General features: G+C 43.4%; 1 protein-coding gene across 2 annotated transcripts in view; it reads left to right on the forward strand.

The window, feature by feature from the left end:
* Positions 1-1030: 1030 nt before the first annotated feature.
* The window catches only part of IFT22 (intraflagellar transport 22), a 13074-nt gene continuing 4276 nt past the window's right edge, over positions 1031-9828 (forward strand). The window contains exons 1-4 of one of the 2 annotated variants that reach the window (XM_018573775.1): positions 1031-1147; positions 3382-3464; positions 8100-8186; positions 9265-9467. In XM_018573775.1, the coding sequence (XP_018429277.1) occupies positions 1109-1147; positions 3382-3464; positions 8100-8186; positions 9265-9467 (412 nt within the window). In that variant the 5' untranslated portion in view covers positions 1031-1108. The remainder of the gene's footprint in view (positions 1148-3381; positions 3465-8099; positions 8187-9264; positions 9468-9828) is intronic. The other variant, XM_018573784.1, reaches the window with a different exon arrangement.

The following is a 9828-nucleotide window of genomic DNA, read 5'->3' on the forward strand; positions in this document are numbered from 1 at the left end:
TGCAGGGATTCCCCCTCCCCGCCCCCCCCCCTCCCCCCCCCCCCCCCAAGTGACCCAAAGAGATGCTGCCTGAGGTAAAAGCCTCAGGCTGCCTCATTAAGGGGATGGCCCTGCTTGTATCTTGTAGTGTGTACAAAGTAAGGCAGCCCATTCATTTTAAGGATGAGTTCACTCACAAAACAGTGGTGCAGTAACACTCAAATTAAAGGACATCCTATTGGAACAACTAAGGTGCATGTATTATTTTTTGAGAATGCAGCACGCCACAATGCACAGTAGTGTGTTACCATGCATTGTGGTGTACTACACTGTACATCTGTTGGCAAAGTGTATTGGGTTGACATTTAGAATCAATGGCACTGCAGCAAACCAATGTACAAAACTTGCATTTTTGTGTGTTGCACTAATGCTTACAACAATGTGAACCCAGTCTGAATGGCACCAAAAAAGGCGCATGTACTCTTTTTGGAATGCGGCACACGTCAACACAGGGTATTGGGTCATTGCGTGTTGTGGTGCGCTGCAACTCTTATGGCAAGGCACATTGGTGTGTCATTAAGAACAGCACAGCATTGTGCAAAACGTGTGTTGTCTAAGCGTAACAGTGATAGCCCAATCTGAATTGGCTAGCTAGCAACACCTAAACCACCATATTTTAAGTATAAATTACACAGTCAAAATAAAGGATGGCATTATTTATTTCTCTGCTCCCTGCTGCCTCCAGTACATTTCACACAGAAATAAAATAAACATGTCTAGTGTTTTGAAAACCACAGCTTTTTATAACAACACAGACTGGACTCAATGACAGAAGCACTGCTGAATTCCCTCACTGAGCTGTGTGTCGAATGTGCGAGATAGAAAAGAAAACTCAGTGTAGGCATGCGCAGCAAAGTGCCGCAGCCAATCGGCAACGAGAAGCTGTTGTTAAGGCAACGGAGAGGACGCTGCCGAAGGTTTAGGCCTCAGTCACGTCTACCTCAATGTGGCCGTTGATTTGGTCCTGGAATAGAGGGTCCTTTATTCAGTAGTCAGGACGCTGGTTGTACACACCGTTATTCGGGGAGGGAAGGAGTCGCCTTCCATTGTCTGCTGCGTCTGCTGGAAAATGCTAAAGACAAAAGTGCTGCTGGTGGGACCCAGCGAGGTGAGGACGATCACCCACCGGGGTCAGATTGGGGAGACATGTTATTGTTCCAGGATGTGTCTCTGTTATTCAGGAACATAGTCCTTTTTCTGTACTGCAGATTTACTTTCTTTATATGTGTGTCTGATACAATGAGCTTGTCATAGATGAGTATATGGTGCTTGCTGAAGCAGTGCTGGTACCTAAGGGCTCATTCTGGATGGCTCCGCATCAAGGTTTATTCTGTAATGTAGAAGTAAAATGCAGGAGAGCTAGACTGGCCAGTAGCAATACAAAACAAATGCACTGAGCTCTGTGGTAGTAAAAATTGCCTGGTGGGGGTAAACAATATCCCTTCATCATTGTAAAGAAAAGATGCCACAGCATTGATGACAGTAAAATGAAAACCCCAATGTCAGTAGTAGCGAAAAATGTCCAGAATAAATGTGAGAAAAATCCCCCTATGTCAATGCTCACCGGGAGTAATCAATGCCCCATCATTAGTGTCAGTGGGAGCAATCAATGCCCCATTATTGGTGTCACTGGGAGTAATAAATGCCCCATTATTGGTGTCACTGGGAGTAATAAATGCCCCATTATTGGTGTCACTGGGAGTAATAAATACCCCGTCATTGGTGTCAGTGGGAGCAATCAATGCCCCATTATTGGTGTCACTGGGAGTTATTAATGCCCTATTATTGGTGTCATTGGGAGTAATAAATGCCCCATCATTGGTGTCAGTGGGAGTAATACATGCCCCATCATTGGTGTCAGTGGGAGTAATACATGCCAAAATTATTGGTGTCACTGGGAGTAATGAATGCCCACTCATTGGTGTCATTGGGAGTAGTATATACCCCATCATCGGTGTCAGTGGGAGTTAATACATGCCCCATTATTGGTGTCAGTGGGAGTAATAAATGCCCTATTATTGGTGTCACTGGGAGTAATTTATGTTCCATCATTGCTGTCAATAGGAGTAATAAATGCCTCATCATTGGTGCCATTGGGAGTAATACATACCCCATTATTGGTGCCATTGGGAGTAATACATGCCCCAATTATTGGTGTCACTGGGAGAAATAAATACCCCATCATCGGTGTCACTGGGAGTTAATAAATGCCCCATTATTGGTGTCAGTGGGAGTAATAAATGCCCTATTATTGGTGTCACTGGGAGTCATTAATGTTCCATCATCGCTGTCAATAGGAATAATAAATGCCTCATCATTGGTGCCAGTGGGAGTAATAAATGCCCCCTTATTAGTGTCACTGGGAGTAATAAATGCCCCATCATCAGTGTCAGTGGGAGTTAATACATGCCCCATTATTGGTGCCATTGGGATTAATAAATGCCTCATCATTGGTGTCATTGGGAGTAATAAATGCCCCATTATTAGTGTCAGTGGGAGTAATAAATGGCTCATCATTAGTGTCACTGGGAGTAATAAATGCCCCATTATTAGTGTCAGTGGGAGTAATAAATGGCTCATCATTAGTGTCACTGGGAGTAATAAATGCCCCATCATTGGTGTCAGGGGGAGTAATAAATGCCCCATCATTGGAGTCATTTAGCAGCTTCCTCTTGCTTGCATTGAATAAGCCCCTACCTGTGGACTTTGCCAGCTCTGCCTATAATGGAACACAGACAGCAAAAAAACAACAACCTGTAACTTGCACCATGATATCACTTTGTGTGTGTGTACTGTATCCCTGATTGCTGAAGAGTCACTATTCTTCTGCAGCGATGCCCTGAAAAAAAACCTGGTGATGACAGGGTGTGCTATGGGAAGGAGGCAAACGCTTTGTATTCTTTCCAGTTAATACTGATTCTCTGATTGGATGATGTAGAAAGGAAGGGGTGATGATGTCACTATCTACCCTTGTCCAATCAGAGAACACCTTGTATTAATTAAAAAGAATACAACATTGTTTTTGAATGGAGGAGGTGACTACGAGTGACTCCCTGTGTTCAGTGTACCAGAGGGGGAGCCGCTCCACCACTGCCGGAACAGGAATGTGTGTGGCTTGGAATACTATGGTGATTTTGAGACACCCCAGCAGCCCTCTGGATGTGACATATGAATAATTACAGGTAACCAAGATGTCCCAATGTAAATGTTATACATAGATTATTATTTTTTAAATATATTATTATTCTCAATGTGGGGATAAAAATGTTTTAAACTAAAGTGTACCAATTGTTTTATAGATTTCTTACCATGTGTCATTATATCATTTATTTATATTTTCAGTGTGGAAAGAGCGTTTTGGCAAACTTTTTAGCTGATGCCACAGAGAACATTGGTGGCGAATACAGTCCAACCCAAGGTGTAAGGTAACGTGCAAGTATTTATCTGGATTGCTGCTATGCCTTATGAGAAGACTGGAGCGTATCATAGACCTGGCATCCAATCAGAGTTCAGTGTTCAGCAAGGGAGAAAGGAAAACAGATTATACCTTACAATAGGTTCACACCATTGTTCTTACATAAAGCTATTAAAGTTTATCCAAACCCACATAAATTAAACTTTAAAGAAGAACTCCGGTCAAAACTTTTATTAACCCTGGCAGAGGGGCTACCACTGCTCTGCAAGGGTTAACTGCTCATTTTTGTCTAGGTTCTAAAATGAAAGTTATAGTCCCCTGAATGGAGGAGCCGGCGTGTTTATAGACCGGTCCTTCCAGCCTCTCTCCCCCCTCCTCTGCAGCAGTCTTAAGGTCCTGTAAATCATCACGTTCTATACACAGTGTATAGACGTGAGGACGCTGATGAATATTCCAATGCTGCAGCGTAGGAGAAGACAGGCTTTAGAAACTGGAGAATCTGGGAGCCAGCTCAGCAGTTTGAGTAATTATAACTTTTTTTAGCACCTAGACAAAACATAAAACGAGCAGTTAACTCTTGCAGTGCGGGGGTAGCCCCACTGCAAGGGTTAATAAAGGTTTTGGAATAAATGCCCTCTAAATGGAGATCCCAGGGCAAACAACTTTCCATATACTCAAAATGATTAAAATTGTTCAGTATTTAATAGTAAACATAATATAGAAACCAAAAATAACAGGCAAACAAAACAATATACCCCAATTAAGTTAAAAAGATCCATTTGATGCCCCATATTTCCTTTGCTGTAATCCGCGTATACCAGTTCCCATTATTCAACATTTTCATCACCATTTTTTCATAGGCTTCACCTGTGGTGATTACCACGTTCCCACCTTTGTCCGCAGGTTTCATGACTACATCACCCCTCCCCTGTAATTCTTTCAAGGCCCGCCTTTGTTGCACTGTCAAATTTATAATTTCTCGCCCTGCAGATGTTCAACTTCCTGATGTCATCACAAACATTCCTTACAAAGGCAAAAACATTTGCATTCTGCGACAGGGGTGGGACCGTGGTAGATCTAGGTTTGCAACCCTGTATCTCAATATCATCAGATCTATCACTTTCTGAATTTGATTCTTCTTCGTCAGACAAATGTCCTTCTCATAAGTCATGCAAGTCTCAAAGCAATTTATAGTCCTTCTTTCAAAAGTGTTATACTGGATTAAGTGTCATACTGTATCAACAACACATCGATGAATTCCAACAAAAAAGTTATTTTCTGGTTATGATAACAATCATGTAACACCAGGATTATGACTATACTCTAGGGATGCACCAATACCTGCAACCCTGGTAGTTGTCATGAAAATGCCAAGCATCGGCACTGGTATCTGAAAAGTATCAGTGCATCCCTAGATATAACAAAATGCTTTTGATGGTGTTTAACAGAACAATAGAAAGTTAATAAAATAAGTTATTTATTACTGTTTACATATACTTTAAATATGCTCATAAGTGTTAGGCCCCTTTCACACGGCCGCTCCAATCGGGTCCGCCTGTCAGTTTTTCAGGCGGACCCGATCGGATGCCCAGTGCAACTCTATGGGCAGCCTTGTGTAAATGGACAAGCGTCCATTTACATCTGGATACCCCTGCCTGCGGCCAGGTCCCGAAAAACGGTGTTCCATTTCGCCGGACCAGATCGTGTTGGATCGGGGTTGATCTAATGTAAATGGACAAATGTCCATTTACATCTGATTCCCCATAGACTGGCATTGGGTCCAGTAAATGCAGTTTTTTCCTCCATCACAAGGGGAAGGTAAAAACTGTACGGACACGGATGTGTACTGTAGTGATCAAGAGAGGATCTGTGCTCAGATGCTCTCCGGATCAGCCCGTGTGAAAGGGGTCTTACCGAGGACAGCTTTTGGTGGCAGTGTTCCATTCTGTAGTATAGTTCTGGGCTAGTAGGGACAGCAACGGATGGCATGGCACCATTCAGTACCACAATAGGAGAGTCCCTACCACTTGACTCTTCAGACGTCACAAGGAAAATACTGTAAAGGTTTCCGGGGCCCCGCAGGGTCCCTTCCTCAAGGTAATACAGTGATTGTCATTGCAGTGTCCTGAGTAAGTCATTCTGTCATAGATATGTTTTCGAGACATTGAAGAATTTCTTCTAACACAAATAACAGTGCAATAACACAACCCAACCGGCCAGTCTAGTCAAAGAGCCAAAATGGCGTTTTTAAGTAGCCAAGGCAGGTGCAATGCTGTTGACAGTAGTAAAGACTTTGAAAAGGGTACACACGTCACATCTTCTGTAGTTCTTCACTTGTGCGTTACCTGTTTCCTTGGAGTCCTTGGAGTGGTTATCCATGCTGATATTGTCTGCCTGAGAACACACATATTGCGCTATCCTTCATAAACACAGCATATTGAAAAATATTTGTGTTCTGTGGCTTAAAAGTGACTGCATAATATTCTGTAACAAGATGGTTAAAGAAGAACTCTGGGGGAAATTATTAACCCTTGCATTGCGGCTACCTCACACTGTAAATATGAATTGCTCTTTTTGGTCTGCGGAAGAAAATAATAAATGATACTCACCTGTTCCTCTGAGCCAGCTTGCTCTTTGTCCGGTCCTTCCATCCTCTCTCCCCTTCCTCTGCAGCGAGCTAAAGTCCTGTAAATCATCATGTTCTATACAGTGTATAGGATGTGAGGATGCCAAGGGACATTCTATTTGCTGCAGCACAGGAGGAGACGGGCTGAAGGAAGCACTGTCACAGCCGGCCGGCTCTGAAGATTGCGTGAGTAGCTTTGTTATTTTCCTCCCTAGACCAAAATGACATTTAAACCTTACGTTTTGTTTTTTTTGGCATATATCTACTGCTAGCAAGCAGTAGATATATGCAAAAACATGTACTAAAAAAGCTATCAAATAAGGTAATAACTTACCTGTGTCTTCGCCGAGCGGTCCCGTCCGAAGATCTGAAGATTCTCGGGCGTCCGCAAAGGATCAATGGGGCGGCGCATGTGCAGTACAGTTCTTTGGCCAACAGAAGAGGAGAAACACAGGGTAAGGCCGCATTCACGCTGCCGCGCGTATTGTACCATACGCAGCATATGCAAATAAATGGCTCCATACACATAGCTGCGTATGGAGCCTTTTATTTGCGTAGAGTAAAAATGCTCAAAAACAGAATGGAACCGAGATGCGTCCGGGCAGCGAATTTCTGCGTATTTTACAGCATATACGCGTCTTTGCGCACGTATACGCATGTACGCAAGTACAGTTCATTAAAATTTCTATTACGAATCATTCTGGGATTGCATACAGTGCACGCATATACGCGCGTATATACGCAATATACAGTTTTGCTCTTGCGTTGTGTGTGCTGTCAGCGCTGGATCAGAGACCGGCACAACGATCGGATCAAGAGGCATCATTTAAGGTACCGTATTTTTCCGTGTATAAGACGCTACTTTTTCATTCAAATGTTTACCTAAAAATAGAGGGGCGTCTTATACACGGGGGCCGAGAGGAGAACCGAGGTTGCGAAACTGCCGAAAGTGCCGATACCACTGCAAACTACCGTAGCCTCACGAGTGAAATGGATTGCAGAGACAAGCATAAGTTTTCCTCCAATCATAAATCTTTTGTACCTGAGGTCAGCTGTCTCCCCAGCAACAGCTGACGTCAGGTACAAAAGATTTATGATTGGAGGAAAACTGTTATCTTGTCTCTGTAATCCGATCATAAATCTTTTGTACCTGACGTCAGCCGGCGCTCGGGAGAGCGTGTAGCCAGTGCCCGGAGCTGTAATGTTGGAGCATGACGTGATTGAGGTAAGTGTAATGCATTATACCATTTAAAATATTGATTTAGAAATTTTGGGTAAGAAGAGTTGAGGGCGTCTTATACATAGGGGCGTCTTATAGACGGAAAAATACGGTAAGTCCCTACAGCAGGATTTGGTGGGGGCGGGGATAGACTTTAATGTCACTTTAACCCTTGCAGTGTGGGGGTAGCCCCACTGCAAGGGTTAATAATTCTCCCCATAATTCTTCTTTAACAGTCTCTATTAACCCAAAGCCACCAATCAGATTTTTTTTTTTTTTGAAGCTTGAGAATAAGAAGCTAATAACATTTTTGGTTGTCCTAGTTTAGTACAGAGGTCTCAAACCTCCGGCCCTCCAGCTGTGGTGAAACTACAAATCCCATGATGCATCTCTCTTCGGGAGTCATGTCTGTGGCTGTGAGAATCTTGCAATGCCTCATGGGATTTGTAGTTCCACCACAGCTGGAGGGACGGAGGTTTGGTTCTGCTTGAGATAGTTTTGTTTCAGGTACATTTATCGCAAACGTATGTTGTTGTTTTATTTCGGGCACACGTCCTGTGTTCTTGCAGATGACTTCCTCTGCTTGTTTATGATGACTCTGGTTTCCCACAAAGGTCCAGTCTAACAGACATGCACAGATGTGCGTAGTGAAGCCCCTCATAAAATATATAGCCTGAGACATCTTCAGCTGGAACTCCACCAGCTGCGGGATAAACGCCAATGTGTTCAGTGATAGTCACACATCGATGTTTATCATCTCCATTCCCTTCTCAATAATAACCTGTCTATTTTATTTACAGGATATTAGAATTTGAGTGCCCTAATGTAAATGGGAACAAAGGACCTGGATGTGAAGTGGAACTGTGGGATTGCGGAGGCGATCACAAGTAAATAAATATCAACTCTTTCCTATGTAAAATAATACCTTAAAGCAATAATCAGTGCATTTCATATATGGAATTTCCATGTCTGGGGGGAACACGGAAAACATCTGTTATCACTGTGAAAAGCTTTTAGACTAAATACATTTCAGCAGTCTATGTCATGTATTAAATTGGAACGCCAAGCAAATGGCCAAATGCACGAGCAAAGTGCACATATATGAACTGTATTCTTGCCAAAGGATCATTCTGTTCAGCTAGTCTTCTGATTCACACACTGTGTAGCCAGGCAAGTGACACCGCCTCTTCCAGATGCAGCTTCCCATGTCACACTTCTGCCCAGAGTCTGCTCATTGAGCAATGAATGCAGATCATCAGACCTCCTGATCCAGTGGCACAGGAAACTCTAATGCTGGAGCAGGAAATAGCAGGGTCCATAGAGGAAATTGAGGCACAGTGATTGTAAGCCCTCATGGCCAGGGCCCTCCTTACCATCTTGTCTTGATTTGTATTGTAACTGTAATGTCTTCTTTATATTGTAAAGTGCTGTGCAAACTGCTGGTGCTATATGAGCCCTGTATAATAATTAGGGATGTACCGATACCAATACTAGTATCCGTCTCAATACCGAGTATTTGGGCGAGTACTCGCCCAAATGCTCCCAATGCCTAGCCCGATACCGGAACTTCTGGTATCAGGAAGCTGGGCGCCGAGTCATTACACGCTGCCGGGCTTCCTGATTGGCTGGGAAGCCTACTTTATTCTCCCTTGTCACCAGGGAGCATGCATGCAGCGCCCCCCTCCTCCATTTCCGGATTCCGGTGCATGCCTAATAATAATCTCAAGAGTAACTTTATGAGAGTAGTTTAAAAAACGTTTGGCAGGTAAAACATTGGACATATTTGCATTTCATCTTTGTATTTAGCTGTTTTCTGGAAGTTCTACTTGTCTAGCGTCATTTTGTAAAGCTCTGCTTTTTAGTATAGGGCTCACTATACGTATTATAATCTTTGTACAATGCACTTTTGGATTTACCAAAACTATGTCATAATTGCCCAACCTATTCTGTTTCTTCTTTTGGTAGGTTTGAAAGTTGCTGGCCTGCCATAATGAAAGATTCCCATGGGGCAATCCTCGTTTTTAATGCAGACATTCCAAGTCACCTCAAGGAGATTGAAATGTGGCACAGCAACTTCATCCAACAGCAAAAGCTACAAGACAATCAGTGTCTGCTGATAGCACACCACAAGCCTGGATCAGGAGATGGGGCCGAGAAACCAGATTTATGTAAGCATATGATCAACACATACAGTGAGCCTGCTTTCTAACACTTCCTCCCTTCCATGTCCATTCCGGTATGGACATTCAGTAACAGGGACAGGAGAAAGCATGAATGGACTACAAGTGCAGTGATGTCAGCGCTCTTGTATTCCATTGAGAACTACAAGCCATGGTGGCTTATGGGACTTGTATTTTCGCATTCACGGATTCTGTCAAAGGATCTGTGAATGGATAACAGGGCTGTGTGGGCGGAGCCACGTACAGCTGCACCAAATAAAAAAAATTAACACCATCCTGCGAGGAGAGGAACAACGCGATTCAGGTAAGTGGGGGGAGGGGGGGGGGGGTTGCGATTTGACAATGGTTC

Source organism: Nanorana parkeri, unplaced genomic scaffold (genome assembly GCF_000935625.1).
Source record: "Nanorana parkeri isolate BGI_ZX_2015 unplaced genomic scaffold, ASM93562v1 scaffold48, whole genome shotgun sequence".
Classification (NCBI taxonomy): Eukaryota; Metazoa; Chordata; class Amphibia; order Anura; family Dicroglossidae; genus Nanorana; species Nanorana parkeri.